This window comes from Anthonomus grandis, chromosome 10 (assembly GCF_022605725.1).
Source record: "Anthonomus grandis grandis chromosome 10, icAntGran1.3, whole genome shotgun sequence".
Lineage (NCBI taxonomy): Eukaryota > Metazoa > Arthropoda > Insecta > Coleoptera > Curculionidae > Anthonomus > Anthonomus grandis.
Window position 1 is genome coordinate 1,911,000 of NC_065555.1, and position 17,641 is coordinate 1,928,640.

At 31.0% G+C, this 17,641-nt stretch overlaps 1 protein-coding gene across 3 annotated transcripts in view; it reads right to left on the reverse strand.

Moving 5' to 3' along the window:
• LOC126741014 (1-acylglycerol-3-phosphate O-acyltransferase Pnpla3-like) overlaps positions 1-15,104 on the reverse strand; it is a 35,526-nt gene extending 20,422 nt beyond the window's left edge. The window contains exons 1-4 of one of the 3 annotated variants that reach the window (XM_050447269.1): positions 14,784-15,104; positions 12,870-13,052; positions 11,752-11,990; positions 11,437-11,697 (exon numbers count right to left, since the gene is read on the reverse strand). In XM_050447269.1, the coding sequence (XP_050303226.1) occupies positions 11,437-11,697; positions 11,752-11,990; positions 12,870-13,052; positions 14,784-14,943 (843 nt within the window). In that variant the 5' untranslated portion in view covers positions 14,944-15,104. The remainder of the gene's footprint in view (positions 1-11,436; positions 11,698-11,751; positions 11,991-12,869; positions 13,053-14,783) is intronic. The other 2 variants (XM_050447268.1, XM_050447270.1) reach the window with 2 other exon arrangements.
• Positions 15,105-17,641: the final 2,537 nt, after the last annotated feature.

The following is a 17,641-nucleotide window of genomic DNA, read 5'->3' on the forward strand; positions in this document are numbered from 1 at the left end:
AAGAAAAAGAAGAAAAAGCAGTAAAAGCACCACCAAAACCAAGGTAAGCTCAGATTCAGAAAGTGAAAATGAAGAATGGAGTTCTTCGGGTTCAAGTAATGAGGATTTGCCAGAAGACTTCAATGACCTAAGAAGAAAAGGAGAATTTATTATGCTGCTTTTCCTGGAAAGAAGAAAACATATAATAATTATGTTTGTATAATACAGAACTTTTTTAGTGAAGAAGAAATAGAGAGGTTCAGGCCTTAAGACCAACCGGGGATTATAAGACTATTTTTTCTGTTATTGAAAATGATGTGAGTGCTATTGATAAGTCTCAAATAGTATGTGTATTGGAAACCCCAGAACTAATTGGTACTGGGGATAGAACTAAATATAAGTTTTCTAAACCTATTTTTGTTTAAAGCAAAACTTAATTATTTCTAATCACCTTTAATAAAAATCTTCGAAATTTGTCTTGTGTTTTATTGCAAGTGCCGTTTCGCTTGTATGAATTTGTTCAATAATTATTCAATAAAAGAATGGTCAATTACTGGAAAATATAGTGGTCAAGTATTAGCATTAATTGGTCAATTACTAGAAATTGTGGGTCTTTACAATCTATTATTTTTTTCTTTTCACTTTACAAAGCAAGACCGATTTTTTTTTACTTAGCATGAATCCTAATAGTGCAAAAAGCTGAGAAAAATTACTAAACTTGTATAAAATGGTAAAGCGAAAATACATTAAATATCTATTTCTCAAAGTTTTCCTTTACTGGTCAATAACTGGACAATTGACCCTATATAGTTAATATCTTATGTATTATGGATAGATTTTTATATGCCAATATCCTTAAAAAACATAATGCTACACATGCCACTGAGATCAACGTTTCAACAAGATAATGACCCGAAACACACCTCTAAGGATTTTTCAGGGATGAACAAACAGTTGTCTTAAAATGGCCGTCACGGTCCCCTGATCTCAATCCTATTGAGAACATGTGGGAACACTTGGACAGAAAACTTGGAGATCAAAAGTATTCCCAATAAACATGAGCTTGGAAAGAAATTGTTATTTCTTATATCAACAAACTTTTATAGTCCATACCACGAAGATGCCGGGCAGTTATTAAAAACAATGGTTAGGCGACAAATTATTAAGTCTGTTATTTTACAAAAACATATTTATTTGCGGAATTTCAGCTAATTTCTTAATTTTTGTCCCTTGACATTAAATAATTTTTTTTTTAGTAATTCGTATATGTATTTGTATTTTATAACAATTAGGTACTGAGGAGTTATTATTTTATATTTGGGTTTGCACTGTATGAAGCATTGTGTTATAATTCTTTGGATATTCTTTGTCTATATACTTTTGTCCATTACTGTATATCCGGGACGTGGTTTAAAGAATTATTATAGAATAAGTCTGTTCATACGTAATTTGATAAACTCCAATAGAAACACACAATTTTAAAATTGTGTGATAAGGAAATATCAATCAATCAGAAAAAAAGGTTTTCCTTTTTAATTATTGTAATTTCTCTATATTACTTTAGAAAGTGGGAATCAGTAATTTATAATTAGACATTTGATCTAAAAATTTTACATACTAAGTGAAATTTTAAGCACTAAACTTTGTATTTTCATTTATAAGTCATTAGAAGAATCTTTAATAACATACTGCATCATAGCATGGGGGCAGTACGTACAAAAGTACATTGCCGCCTTTGAATGTAGTACAAAATTATGTTTTAAAGGTTATTTATTAAAAAAAATAAGATTCATATAATGAAAATATAAGCAATGTAGAACGTCTGTATATTCAGCATATTATGTGTTCATATTTGTTTATACCTCTAAAATATCTAAAAGAATTACTAGTCATTCACAATTCACCAGAAATAATGCTCTTAATTGCTTAGTTTATAGACTGATTGGGACCCAAATTCTCCAATTTATTGCCAAGGGAAATTAAAATAATAAAAAACGTGAAATGTGTTGTGAATGTATATAACAGAATATTTATACATATTTTTTTTGCTGTATCTTAGCTAAGTAATATTACAATGAAAATGTATCTTTAAATATAAAAGCACACACAGGTATTAGGTTACCTAAGTGCTTAGGGTTAAACAGGAAATCTTATGTTGAATACTTTATGTAATATATTTGATTTGAATAATTATTTATAAAGGGAGCCACATAAAATATGGACCCTACATATATATGCTTTTATTGATCCTATTTTTTAAAAACATCGAATTATTCCGGTACGTTAATTTTCTTTCTAAAAATAATCGCCAAATACGACTCGACCTTCATATTAACGGCCCATTGTTTTCGCGCTTTTAATTAATTGGCTAATAAAAAAATTTATTTTATCTGTTCCCACTTATAATAGTGATTGTCCTAAACGATATCGTTGAAGTAATGCCAAATTTATGTATGACGCATATTATATAAAATTATACCTATTTGTGCAATTTACAGGTGCCCATCTAACATGTTAAAACTTATAACCAAAAATTATCTGTTTATTGCTATTAATTAATAATAGGCTTATCTTCGATTATTATCATCTTGGTAACAAAGATAATTAACTAAATACATATTTACTTAACTCTTATAAAAATAACACGATTTTTAACGAAATTAACGATATTTGTTAGTGGGCATTTTTTTTTGATACAAAGACTTAGTAAGTGTGAATTAAAACATTTTCGACTTTCTCAATTGATATACATTATATACTACTTAATATAAATTTTTATCATTGTCCAGGTTCTAGGAATGTGCAAATGATTGGATTTTTGTCATGGGTTTTCGAAAAATTATCAGTAGTTTACATAAATGAATATTACATATGTAAATATATTTTACAAATCAGCTACAACAAGTCCTATATTAAAATATGTGGAACGTGGTGAGAAGTTTGTGATTCCTTAATATAAATACAATTATTTTTATTATTATTAGTTTAATATGAATCTCACATGTACCAGGTAAATCCTACTATTGAGACATTCTAGGAACATTCACTAAAAAAATATACTCAGAACTCTCTAATATGTATCTTTTTGTACTTAATGAGACCCGCTTTAAAATCAGCAATTTTATATACAAATTAAATATACTTGGAATATTTATAGCATTTTCTCTCTATTTAAAAATGAGACCAGGACTATTTGGAAAAATATCATGTCTTAAAGGAAGAATACTTGATTAGAATGGAAACCCTTATTGAGGACCTTTAGGGGACATAACTTGGTAGCCACTTGAAATATTCTCATATGATTTCACATTAATAAAAAGGGGTTCCTGAGGATAAATTTATGGGTAAAAAACGTGATTCTGCATTAAAGATTTGAGTAATTACGCCACTTTTGGTAAAGGCATTTTTTTTCCAAATTTTCTCAACAAATTTTCACTATTTTTAAGAATATTTTTATGAATATGGTTAAAAAGGTTTTATAGAAGGAAAAAGAATTTTTTAGCTAATATTTTCATATCAAAACGGTTTTTGTACCTCAAAAACTTTCTGAGTTAGAAGCCATTTTGTCAAGCAAAGACTGAACACCACCCAATATGGAGTTTTCAAAACTCATATTGCCACATCAAGAATTTTAGTCACTAGTGGACATTTTTGGGCATAACTTGGGAACCACTTGAAATATCCTCATATTATTTCACATTAATAAAAAGGGGTTTCTGGGGATTGATTTAAGGGTAAAAAAGTGACTCTGGGTTAATTATTTGGGTACTTATAGCATTTTTGGTTGGAGGATCTTTTTTCCAAATTTTCACTATTCTCAAGAATATTTTTATGAAATAATCGGAATATGGTTAAAAAGGTTTTATAGAAGGAAAAAGAATTTTTTAGCTAATATTTTCATATCAAAACGGTTTCTGTACCTCGAAAACTTTCTTAGTTAGAAGCAATTTTGTCAAGCAAAGACCGAACACCACCCAATATGGAGTTTTCAAAACTCATATTGCAACATCAAGATTTTCATTCACTAGTGGACATTTTTGGGCATAACTTGGGAGCCACTTGAAATATCCTCATATTATTTCACATTAATAAAAAGGGGTTCTTGAGGATCGATTTAAGGGTAAAAACGTGATTCTGCATTAAAGATTTATGTAATTAAAGCACTTTTGGCAGAGGCATTTTTTTTTTTTCAAATTTTCTCAGCAAATTTTCACTATTCTCAAGAATATTTTTATGAAATAATTGGAATATTCGTAAAAGAGTTTTAGTCAAGGAAAGGGGGTTTCTTGCTCAATAATTTCGTATGAGAACGGTTTTTCTACCTCATAAACTTTCTGAGTTAGAAGTAATTTTATCAACTAAAGACCGAGCACCACCAAATTTGTAGTTTTCGAAACTCATATTGCAGCATCACGATTTTCATTCATTAGTGGACATTTTTGGGCATAACTTGGGAGCCACTTGAAATATTCTCATATGATTTCACATTAATAAAAAGGGGTTCTTGAGGATCGATTTAAGGGTAAAAACGTGATTCTGCATTAAAGATTTGAGTAATTACGCCACTTTTGGTAAGGGCATGTTTTTTCCACATTTTCTCAACAAATTTTCACTGTTTTCAAGAATATTTTTATGAAATAATTGGAATATTCTTAAAAGGGTTTTAGTCAAGAAAAGTGGGTTTCTTACCCAATATTTTCATATCAAAACGGTTTTTGTACCTCGAAAACTTTCTTAGTTAGAAGCCATTTTGTCAACCAAAGACCGGACACCACCCAATATGAAGTTTTCAAAACTCATACTACACCATCAAGATTTTCATTCATTAGTGGACATTTTTGGGCATAACTTGGGAGCCACTTGAAATATCCTCATATTATTTCACATTAATAAAAAGGGGTTCCTGGGGATGGATTTAAGGGTAAAAACTTGATTCTGCATTAAAGATTTGAGTAATTACGACACTTTTGGTAAGGGCATTTTTTTCCAAATTTTCCCAGCTAATTTTCACTATTTTCAAGAATATTTTTATGAAATAATTGGAATATTCTTAAAAAGGTTTTAGTAAAGGAAAGTGGGTTTCTTACCCAATATTTTCATATAGGAACGGTTTTTGTAGCTCAAAAACTTTCTGAGTTAGAAGTAATTTTGTCAGGCAAAGACTGAACACCACCCAATTTGTAGTTTTCGAAACTCATATTGCAGCATCAATATTTTCATTCACTAGTGGACATTTTTGGGCATAACTTGGGAGCCTTGGGCTTTGGGGGGTTTCATTTTTTTTTGACATTAATAAAAAGTGGTTCCTGAGGATGGGTTTAAGGGTAAAAACGTGATTCTGCATTAAAGATTTGAGTAATTCCGACGCTTTTGGTAGAGGCAATTTTTTTCCAAATTTTCTCAACAAATTTTCACTATTTTCAAGAATATTTTTATGAAATAATTGGAATATCGTTAAAAGGGTTTTAGTAAAGGAAAGTGGGTTTCTTACCCAATATTTTCATATAGGAACGTTTTTTGTACCTCAAAAACTTTCTGAGTTAGAAGCCATTTTGTCAACCAAATACTGAACAACATCCAAATTGTATTTTTTGAAACTCATATTGCAGCATCAAGATTTTCATTCATTAGTGGACATTTTTGGGCATAACTTGGGAACCACTTGAAATATTCTCATATTATTTCACATTAATAAAAAGGGGTTTCTGGGGATGGATTTAATGGTAAAAACGTGATTCTGCATTAAAGATTTGAGTAATTACGCCACTTTTGGTAAGGGCATTTTTTTCCAAATTTTCCCAGCTAATTTTCACTATTTTCAAGAATATTTTTATGAAATAATTGGAATATTCTCAAAAAGGATTTTAGTAAAGGAAAGTGGGTTTCTTACCCAATATTTTCATATAGGAACGGTTTTTGTAGCTCAAAAACTTTCTGAGTTAGAAGTAATTTTGTCAAGCAAAGACTGAACACCACGTAATTTGTAGTTTTCGAAACTCATATTGCAACATCAAGATTTTCATTCATTAGTGGACATTTTTGGGCATAACTTGGGAGCCACATGAAATATCCTCATATTATTTCACATTAATAAAAAGGGGTTCTTGAGGATTGATTTAAGGGTAAAAACGTGATTCTGCATTAAAGATTTGAGTAATTACGACACTTTTGGTAAGGGCATGTTTTTTCCAAATTTTCTCAACAAATTTTCACTGTTTTCAAGAATATTTTTATGAAATAATTGGAATATTCTTAAAAGGGTTTTATTCAAGAAAAGTGGGTTTCTTAGCCAATGTTTTCATATCAAAACGGTTTTTGTACCTCAAAAACTTTCTTAGTTAGAAGCCATTTTGTCAACCAAAGACCGAACATCACCCAATTTGTAGTTTTCAAAACTCGCTGCAACATCAAGATTTTCATTCACTAGTGGACATTTTTGGGCATAACTTGGGAGCCACTTGAAATATCCTCATATTATTTCACATTAATAAAAAGGGGTTCCTGGGGATGGATTTAAGGGTAAAAACTTGATTCTGCATTAAAGATTTGAGTAATTACGACACTTTTGGTAAGGGCATTTTTTTCCAAATTTTCCCAGCTAATTTTCACTATTTTCAAGAATATTTTTATGAAATAATTGGAATATTCTTAAAAGGGTTTTAGTCAAGAAAAGTGGGTTTCTTACTCAATATTTTCATATCAAAACGGTTTTTGTACCTCGAAAACTTTCTTAGTTAGAAGCCATTTTGTCAACCAAAGACCGAACATCACCCAATTTGTAGTTTTCAAAACTCGCTGCAACATCAAGATTTTCATTCACTAGTGGACATTTTTGGGCATAACTTGGGAGCCACTTGAAATATCCTCATATTATTTCACATTAATAAAAAGGGGTTCCTGGGGATGGATTTAAGGGTAAAAACTTGATTCTGCATTAAAGATTTGAGTAATTACGACGCTTTTGGTAAGGGCATTTTTTTCCAAATTTTCCCATCTAATTTTCACTATTTTCAAGAATATTTTTATGAAATAATTAGAATATTCCAAAAAAGGTTTTAGTAAAGGAAAGTGGGTTTCTTACCCAATATTTTCATATAGGAACGGTTTTTGTAGCTCAAAAACTTTCTGAGTTAGAAGTAATTTTGTCAGGCAAAGACTGAACACCACGTAATTTGTAGTTTTCGAAACTCATTGCAACATCAAGATTTTCATTCATTAGTGGACATTTTTGGGCATAACTTGGGAACCACTTGAAATATTCTTAAATTTTTTTACACTAACATAATACAGTTCCAAATGATGGATTTAAGGATAAAAAAGTGATTCTGGGTTAAATATTTGGGTAGTTATAGCATTTTTGGTTGGAGGATCTTTTTTCCTAATTTTTTTTCCAAATTTTCACTATTCTCAAGAATATTTTTATGAAATAATTGGAATATTCTTAAAAAGGTTTTAGTAAAGGAAAGTGGGTTTCTTACCCAATATTTTCATATCAAAACGGTTTTTGTACCTCAAAAACTTTCTGAGTTAGTAGCAATTTTGTCAAGCAAAGACCGAACACCACCCAATATGGAGTTTTCAAAACTCATATTGCAACATCAAGAATTTTAGTCACTAGTGGACATTTTTGGGCATAACTTGGGAGCCACTTGAAATATTCTCATATTATTTCATATTTATAAACAAGGGGTTCTTGAGGATGGATTTAAGGGTAAAAACGTGATTCTGCAGTAAAGATTTGAGTAATTACGCCACTTTTGGTAAAAGCATTTTTTTCCAAATTTTCTTAACAAATTTTCACTATTTTCAAGAATATTTTTATGAAATAATTGGAATATTCTTAAAAGGGTTTTATTCAAGGAAAGGGGGTTTCTTGCCCAATAATTTCGTATGAGAACGGTTTTGGTACCTCAAAAACTTTCTGAGTTAGAAGTAATTTTATCATCTAAAGACTGAGCACCACTCAATTTGTAGTTTTCGAAACTCATATTGCAGCATCAATATTTTCATTCACTAGTGGACATTTTTGGGCATAACTTGGGAACCACTTGAAATATTCTTAAATTTTTTTACACTAACATAATACAGTCCCAAATGATGGATTTAAGGGTAAAAAAGTGATTCTGGGTTAAATATTTGGGTAGTTATAGCATTTTTGGTTGGAAGATCTTTTTTCCTAATTTTTTTTCCAAATTTTCACTATTCTCAAGAATATTTTTATGAAATAATTGGTATATTCTTATAAGGGTTTTAGTCAAGGAAAGTGGGCTTCTTACCCAATATTTTCATATCAAAACGATTTCTGTACCTCGAAAACTTTCTTAGTTAGAAGCAATTTTGTCAAGCAAAGACCGAACACCACCCAATATGGAGTTTTCAAAACTCATATTGCAACATCAAGAATTTTAGTCACTAGTGGACATTTTTGGGCATAACTTGGGAGCCACTTGGAATATTCTCATATTATTTCACATTAATAAAAAAGGATTCCTGAGGATGGATTTAAGGGTAAAAACTTGATTCTGCATTAAAGATTTGAGTAATTACGACACTTTTAGTAAGGGCATTTTTTTCCAAATTTTCCCAGCTAATTTTCACTATTTTCAAGAATATTTTTATGAAATAATTGGAATATTCTCAAAAAGGTTTTAGTAAAGGAAAGTGGGTTTCTTACCCAATATTTTCATATAGGAACGGTTTTTGTAGCTCAAAAACTTTCTGAGTTAGAAGTAATTTTGTCAAGCAAAGACTGAACACCACGTAATTTGTAGTTTTCGAAACTCATTGCAACATCAAGATTTTCATTCATTAGTGGACATTTTAGGGCATAACTTGGGAGCCACTTGAAATATCCTCATATTATTTCACATTAATAAAAAGGGGTTCTTGAGGATCGATTTAAGGGTAAAAACGTGATTCTGCATTAAATATTTGAGTAACTAAAGCACTTTTGGTAGAGGCATTTTTTTTGCAAACTTTCTCAGCAAATTTTCACTATTCTCAAGAATATTTTTATGAAATAATTGGAATATTCTTAAAAGGGTTTTAGTAAAGGAAAGTCGGTTTCTTACCCAATAATTTCGTATGAGAACGGTTTTTGTACCTCAAAAATTTTCTGAATTAGAATCAATTTTCTCAACTATAGACTGAGCACCACCCAATTTGTAGTTTTCGAAACTTATATTGCAACATCAAGATTTTCATTCATTTGTGGACATTTTTGGGCATAACTTGGGAACCACTTGAAATATTCTCATACTATTTCACATTAATAAAAAGGGGTTCCTGGGGATGGATTTAAGGGTAAAAACGTGATTCTGGATTAAAAATTTGAGTAATTAAGACGCTTTTGGTAGAGGCATTTTTTTTGCAAACTTTCTCAGCAAATGTTCACTTTTCTCAAGAATATTTTTATGAAAAAATTGGAATATTCTTAAAAGGGTTTTAGTAAAGGAAAGTCGGTTTCTTACCCAATAATTTCGTATGAGAACGGTTTTTGTACCTCAAAAACTTTCTGAATTAGAAGCAATTTTCTCAACTATAGACTGAGCACCACCCAATTTGTAGTTTTCGAAACTCATATTGCAACATCAAGATTTTCATTCATTTGTGGACATTTTTGGGCATAACTTGGGAACCACTTGAAATATTCTTATATTATTTCACATTAATAAAAAGGGGTTCCTGGGGATGGATTTAAGGGTAAAAACGTGATTCTGAATTAAAAATTTGAGTAATTAAGCCGCTTTTGGTAGAGGCATTTTTTTTGCAAACTTTCTCAGCAAATTTTCACTATTCTCTAGAACATTTTTATGAAATAATTGGAATATTCTTAAAAGGTGTATAGTAAAGGAAAGTGGGTTTCTTACCCAATAATTTCGTATAAGAACGGTTTTTGTACCTCAAAAACTTTCTGAGTTAAAAACAATTTTGTCAAGCAAAGACCGAACACCACCCAATATGAAGTTTTCAAAACTCATATTGCAACATCAAGATTTTCATTCATTAGTGGACATTTTTGGGCATAACTTGGGAACCACTTGAAATATTCTCATACTATTTCACATTAATAAAAAGGGGTTCCTGAGAATGGATTTAAGGATAAAAACTTGATTCTGCAATAAAGATTTCAGTAATTACGCCACTTTTGGTAAGGGCATTTTTTTTGCAAACTTTCTCAGCAATTTTCACTTTTCTCAAGATTATTTTTATGAAAAAATTGGAATATTCTTAAAGGAGTTTTTGTAAAGGAAAGTTGGTTTCTTACCCAATAATTTCGTATGAGAACGGTTTTTGTACCTCAAAAACTTTCTGAATTAGAAGCCATTTTCTCAACAACAGACTGAGTACCACCCAATTTGTAGTATTCGAAACTCATATTGCAAGATCAAGATTTCCATTCATTAGTGGAGATTTTTGGGCATAACTTGGGAACCACTTGACATATTCTCATATTATTTCACATTAATAAAAAGGGGTTTCTGAGGATGAATTTAAGGGTAAAAACGTGATTCTGGATTAAAGATTTGAGTAATTACGCCACTTTTGGTAAGGGCATTTTTTTCCAAATTTTCCCAGCTAATTTTCACTATTGTCAAGAATATTTTTATGAAATAATTGGAATATTCTTAAAAAGGTTTTAGTAAAGGAAAGTGGGTTTCTTACCCAATATTTTCATATAGGAACGGTTTTTGTAGCTCAAAAACTTTCTGAGTTAGAAGTAATTTTGTCAAGCAAAGACTGAACACCACGTAATTTGTAGTTTTCGAAATTCATATTGCAACATCAAGATTTTCATTCATTAGTGGACATTTTTGGGCATAACTTGGGAGCCACTTGAAATATCCTCATATTATTTCACATTAATAAAAAGGGGTTCCTGGGGATGGATTTAAGGGTAAAAACTTGATTCTGCATTAAAGATTTGAGTAATTACGACGCTTTTGGTAAGGGCATTTTTTTTCCAAATTTTAACTAACTAGAATATTTTTAATAACTATTTTTGTACCTTAACAATTGTCTATGTTAGGACTATCTTATATCATATTAAAATTTAAAAAAAAACTCAGTGATTACCTGAAAACATACATATAAATACATAAAAACCTAAATCCATTAAACTTTTGACTATACCCCCAAAAAAAATTGGTAAACAGATAAGTAACAAATTAAATATTGATATTAGATCATCAAACTGTCGGGAACAAAGACAACAATTAATAAAAATAAAAAATAAGAGCATGAATAATGACTGGCTAAAGTCCACTTTATTTTAATCCAACAGGTTATAGATAATTATTGGCAATTCGTTAGTTAATTGCAAAGTCTGGCGGAATAATTTTATTTTTATTATCATGGGAACAAAATATTTCGTCTCTTTGTTGTCTATATAATGGAATTTTTTAAGGGTAAAATTATGATTCTGAGTTAAAGTTTAAATTATTAATTTTAACTTACTTGTCGATGTTTGTTACAATCTTTACACTGCGGATCGTAGACAAAACTCTCCTCGAAACTGTCCGAAACCGCGAAAGTGCTTTGCACCGCAAGACACTTGGTGCAATTAATGAGATTGTTCCGGTGTAAAAACCGCAAAGCATCGTCGAACCCTTGTTTGCACATGTTCGCCAACGTTTCGGGTGGAGGAGGGAATAGAATCCGCACCATCCTGTATATGTTGTGTTTGGACAGTTCTATGCTGGTGTTCGCTATATTAATCTGTAAATAATCATCGCTTGAAACATGATTCAATAAAATAAAGCGTAAACTGACATGAAATAATTGTGAGCTATCGTCTCTGGGGCAAATATCACTTTCTCCACAAAACGGACTGACGGTAATGGTGTTCTCGTCTAGGGTGGGCAGATTGTCACTGTAGCCCCCGTCCATGTAACGCACCCCTTTGAATTTCGGAGGGAATAGTCCGGAGAATATGGGGATGAAGGAGGAGGCTAAGAGGGCCTGGATTAGTTCCTCTCTGGTGTCGAATTGGGTTACTAATACGTTTTTGCCTGGAAATAATAGACATTTGCCTACTATTGGAACCTACACTTGAGCTTGGATTTGAGAGTCAGAATGTGATCACGAAATAGCCTGAATATTGTTAAAAGGGCAGTTATCTTATAGGAAGCCATGTACATACACTATATTTAACAGAATAAGTATTGTGGTAATAGAATAAATTAAAAAATTGCGTTTAACAATAAGGAAACCGGTAAGCACCGACCATATACTTATATTCAATTTGGCCGGGATGACTTAGTTAAATTATTTAATACTAAGATTAAATGTGGGTAAAGTAAGGTGTTATGCACAAACATATAAGGGTGAATACAGATTATTATATGATATTAATGACCAATTTAAGTTAAGAGAACTTAATTGTATTTTTCCAGACTACAATATATTTTGCAATATGTTTCATCTTTCCCAGTGCCTATACCACTAACTATACCAGTGGCTTCCTCTCATCATATTACATTTTTATCTTATCTATTAATCATCTTTTTTTCATAATTTTATAAACAATGAAGGCTTTTAAACTCAAAGGTTGAAAAGATTACTGCATTATATGCAAGTTGGCCAATCACTTTAGTAAGTACCTATATAACCTTTAATCTGCAGAACTCAACAGGTTGGTGCAACTTTAAAAAGCTCTGTATTAATCTATCAAAAAATAAATGCCATATTATTATATAAATCTTAAGCATAGAACCGGAGATCTTATAAAAAACTACAAGTAGATCCTTCAATTCAATTAAAATTTAAGACTTTTCTATTTATATGTACCTATTTACCTCCTTGTCTCCAACTCAATAACAACTCGAGGACTATCCATTGTATATAAATTAATTTATATTTTAATATAATAAAACCTCATAATGACTTACCATCATAAACCCTCGTGAGCGATATATGAAGTTTTCCACTGACCCTGATATGGGCATCATCGGGCAGGAATTTTTCTAACCCTTCAAGCAACAGTTGGTGGATATTGAAGGAAGGATTGAATGGACCCAGTGACCTTTTTCTTGCTTCTGTTGCTACCCTTAGAATGTCACTTGTAGTCTGGCCTATAATACAGTGAATATTGATTGGATTAATTGAAGTATATGCTATATCATAAGTGTTACAAGAAGCTTATGATGATTTTTAAGTATACATATATTCTTTTACAGGAAATTAAGAAAAAGGCTTTTAGAACCACCAATGCTTTTAATATCCAATTATTTAGACATTGTATATAGTCCATATCTAAGCTACAGTAAGTATTATTGTAGGGCTTGTAACATCAACGAGTGCCTATAGGTTTTATGGTACATAAAATAGGCAAAACTTTAAAACCTGAATATTTAGCTTAAATTTTGTAAGAACCAACATGAAGTTAGTATCAAATGAACAAATAATATCAATATTCCCACATATAATACAGCATTTTTTAAATCATGTTTTGTAATCTAAATAGTAGTTAAAAAATTATTGATGTTGATTGAATTGTAGCTAAATGTTGGTATATAAGGAATTTCTCAGTGGGAATACTTATATAACATTGTAAACAATTTCATGATTCTTAAGTGGGTACACAAATATTTTATTATCTTCATATCTATCATCGAAAAATTAAGCTTTCAAGCACATGTGTATTAATTCCAGTCAATAAATTTAAACATGACAGTTTAATTACAACTTATTGGACTCTAGTCAAAATGATCAAGTTTAAATAAAAGGGCGACTCTTCTGATTAACAATATTATGTACATAAACATGCATGCAAATATGTATCGAAAATAATAAGATTATAAATAGTGACTGGCATGATAAAATTCTGAAAGTTCAATACCTCGGACCCCCACGATAAAGATTGGAAAACAAAGAGATTTGTCGTGAAATGTAAACAATAAGTTTTTGTAGATTTTGTAATTTTTAACTGATAATAGGTAATTAGATATGACAATTAACTATTGGAATAGCTATGCTTTAATAGGATAAGCTTCAGAAACAATAATTAAATAAATTGTATTGCGGCTATATTAAAATTGCCACATGCAGGGCAGTTGATAATAAAGAGTTTTGAAATAATTACTTCATAAATTATATTTGTTTCTAATAAGTTATCTCCTCGAGTGAGCCTCCTTATGTGAAGAGGAATCTCGAATGTCAAGGTTGCTATTTACTTTCCTGTTCGCACATTATTAAATAAATGTTTTCTGCCTAATGTTCTATTGTTATGATAAGTTTGACAACATATGTCGGAAATTTCCTATAAAAGGCACTACTTCAAAAACTATTTGAGATACACATAAGGATTTAATGTTTTTATATTTATATAAAGTTTTTATAACAGTTTCTCACAGATCCAATTATAAAATAAACAATAGCAAGGCCACTGATGATTCATATGAACTATTACAGTAAACAATGGACATCTACAGCTATGTGAAAGCTTGTTCAGCTTCTGACCTTGTACAGCCAAAATGTAACAAACTGTTGTCCTGCACAGGAACTTGGCAACCCTACAGTTTTGTACCTAATTATTTATTCAACCATTCCTGGATTATGTGAGGGAATTGTTCATTTATTTTTAATTCGCCATAGGAGGATATCACATATATTATACAATTTGATAACAAGGGTTACTGGGATATGCAGGATACTCCCTGAAGTGTCTCATAAGTAGGTACTTTTGTAAAACTCTTGGTAGGTATTTGAAATTTCGGTAGATAGATATTATATGTTTGCCCAAGTGTGTTATAAGTTATTATACATATATTTCAGAATATTTACATAAAAATTTTGTGTCCTACCTATAGGTAAATCCAGCAACAAACAGCAAGCAGCAATGGCCCCAGCCGAAGCCCCAGAAATCTTGTTCAATAGCAAGTGTGGAGCGTATTTCCTAAAGCAGCAGGCCACCCCTACGTGATACAGCCCCAAAAAGCCACAACCAGCGAACGAAAGATTCATTTTTTAAATTAATTATAATCAGTAGTAAATAAACAATGTATACACGGTTTTATACGATAAATTGGGCTACTAGTTTCCGTTTCGTCCTCTACTTTACACTCGCTCTCCGTTACGATACGAAACACGTTCTGACGTTTATTTTGATCGCACAGACCGTTTTGTATCATATATTTTGTGAATTCTGATACTGCGTTTGAAGGTTCCACGCGACGTTGTCACTTTTATTTATGAGTTTGCCCCATTTTTATTTATTAAAATAAATAAATTCATAAAATTTATAAACAATGTTGTTTTCTCGTGATTCTAACCTAGCAAAGTTTTTTTAGGTACAAGTGACAGTTCCAAGTGTCAAAATGACGTATGGCCGCCATCTTAAAACAACGAATTAAAAAGAGCGCGATTGGATCTAAAAAAAATGGCGGGCGTTTTGAAAATTAGGAATATATAAGGTTACTTTTTTTTCTTAAGCGTTAAATTAAACATAAACTTATATTGTTTTTAGCTTCTACACACAAAACAGGCATGTTCATTATTAATTTCAATCCAAATAATTAGTATTCGAACCCGCTAGAATCCTCTTGGTTGATGTACATACCGTTTTTCCAATATGGCGATTCTCCGCCTTATTTTGGAGCTACTTAGAAAAACAATATCAAAACATATTTCGTTGAAGCGAATGAACAACGGCAACCGCGCATCTAAATCCCAAACCCATTCATCTTATTAGTAAAATAGTGCGACCCCACGGGGTAAACAAGGAAGTTCGCTATCTCTTTTCTGTGACGTCGAACGCTCCCATTGGCCCGTTGCGGTGGTGTGGTTTTCTAATTCTCTTCTTCCCATGCCTCTTTTATATGCCTGTTGTTATCAGCTGTGTTGGAATGTTAACACTTTTAAGTGTTGCCAAATTTAACGGTTTTTACCAGTAATTTCGACGAGATTGCAAGTTTTTCGGATATTATAGATACATAATTGGTTTTTAATGAAACATCTTGTATAATACGTAATTGTAGTTTTAGATTTCACGTAAAATTCCAGGGTAAGCAATTACTAATTCATTACTTTGGAAATTCACGACGACTGAAAATGGAATATTTTGACTATATTATCTGATCTTGTTTTTAATTTAATATAATAGTTTATCGGTTACCATAATTTATGGGCGTCCAACTACGTATATATGTAATAATAATATTATTATAATATTTACAACATGCGTAAATGACCCGCCTGAACTTGATTGTACTGAATTAGAAACGGGTAATTTTTGTTTATTATAATAAAATCTAAGATCTCTTGCGTAACTTTTTATATGTATGTTTTTCTTAAGTGGTTTACTTTTTATGCAACCAAGGACGTTTCCCGGCACATGCTTACATTGTTTTTTTTAAGGATTAAATGTGGCGGAACATTACGTAATTACGCATTTAAAACAAATTAAAGTTAAATGTATAATTATTGTTTTTTCATAACAAATCGCTTTTGTAGTGCATCAGCACCAAAAGACAAACATTTCAAATTCCCCGCCAAATTTTGACAACAAACAAACACATCCCCATAGTTACAGTCAAAATAGGGTTGTTTTAACACACTGTTTAAGGCTTACACAAGGTACAAAGGGGGTTGATAAGTACATACATGTACGGAAAACTTAAAGTTTCTAAATATCGGGACAACAACTTCAGCTTGTAATTATCGTAATTGCTTTTATATGTTGAGCTTCAAACTTTCCTAATAAACGACTTTGCGAAGTTAATTATAGTAAATCAGCTTGACGCATTATAAAATCAGTTATCTTAATTAAATTGTACAGATGTTAAATAAATAATATTTGTTTTAAAACAAATTACATAATTGTGGTGCATTAGCACCGAAAAATATTTTAAATTTTCCGCCAAATTTTGACAGCCAAATACAAACAATCTTCATGACAGCGGTATAGACGTAAAAATAGGGGCGTTTAAAAAGACTTTGTTAGGGTTACTAAGGCCATAAAGGGGGTTAATATGGACATGTACGTAAAGCCCAAAGTTTCTAAATACCTTATTTATGAAAACAAAGGTGTTTAAGTCATAGCCTGGCCTTGCAAATTATCAACCGTCAAATATCCATAGGCGACTTTGCGAAGTTAATAATATGTTACAGTAGACCATTTGAGTATTGTATTACGAAAAGCATGCGAGGCGCTGCAATTAGTTATGATGGTCCGCTCTAGGAATTATATATAGAATATTCATTGTCGTATTAATGAACGTTTTAATTGGACTAGTAAGTGTGGTACGGCCTGTCATTAAATTTTAGGTTGACAGTTGACGCTTCTGTCATTTTGGCAGACTTGAAAATTAACAGTTTTTTTTTAAATCTAATTAATTAACTCTTCCAAGCAGTACAAGGGGGGTAATGAGAATGGCTTCAACTGCCTGGAAGAGATAATAAGTTACTTTTATTTGAGAACCAACAATACCAAGGTGGGGGTGGGAAAAATTATATTATAGTGAATGAATTATTGAAAAGGCTTAAGATTTGCGGATGACACAGCGATTATGACAATCTCCGCTAAGATAAGAGTTTATTCGGATTCAAACGTTAATGTCTTAATCTTTATTAATTCAAGGATTGAAATACCATGACTAAAAGTCGAAAAATGCTTAAGATTAATTAGTTTTAACCTTTGATCATCTAAAGATTTAATAAAATT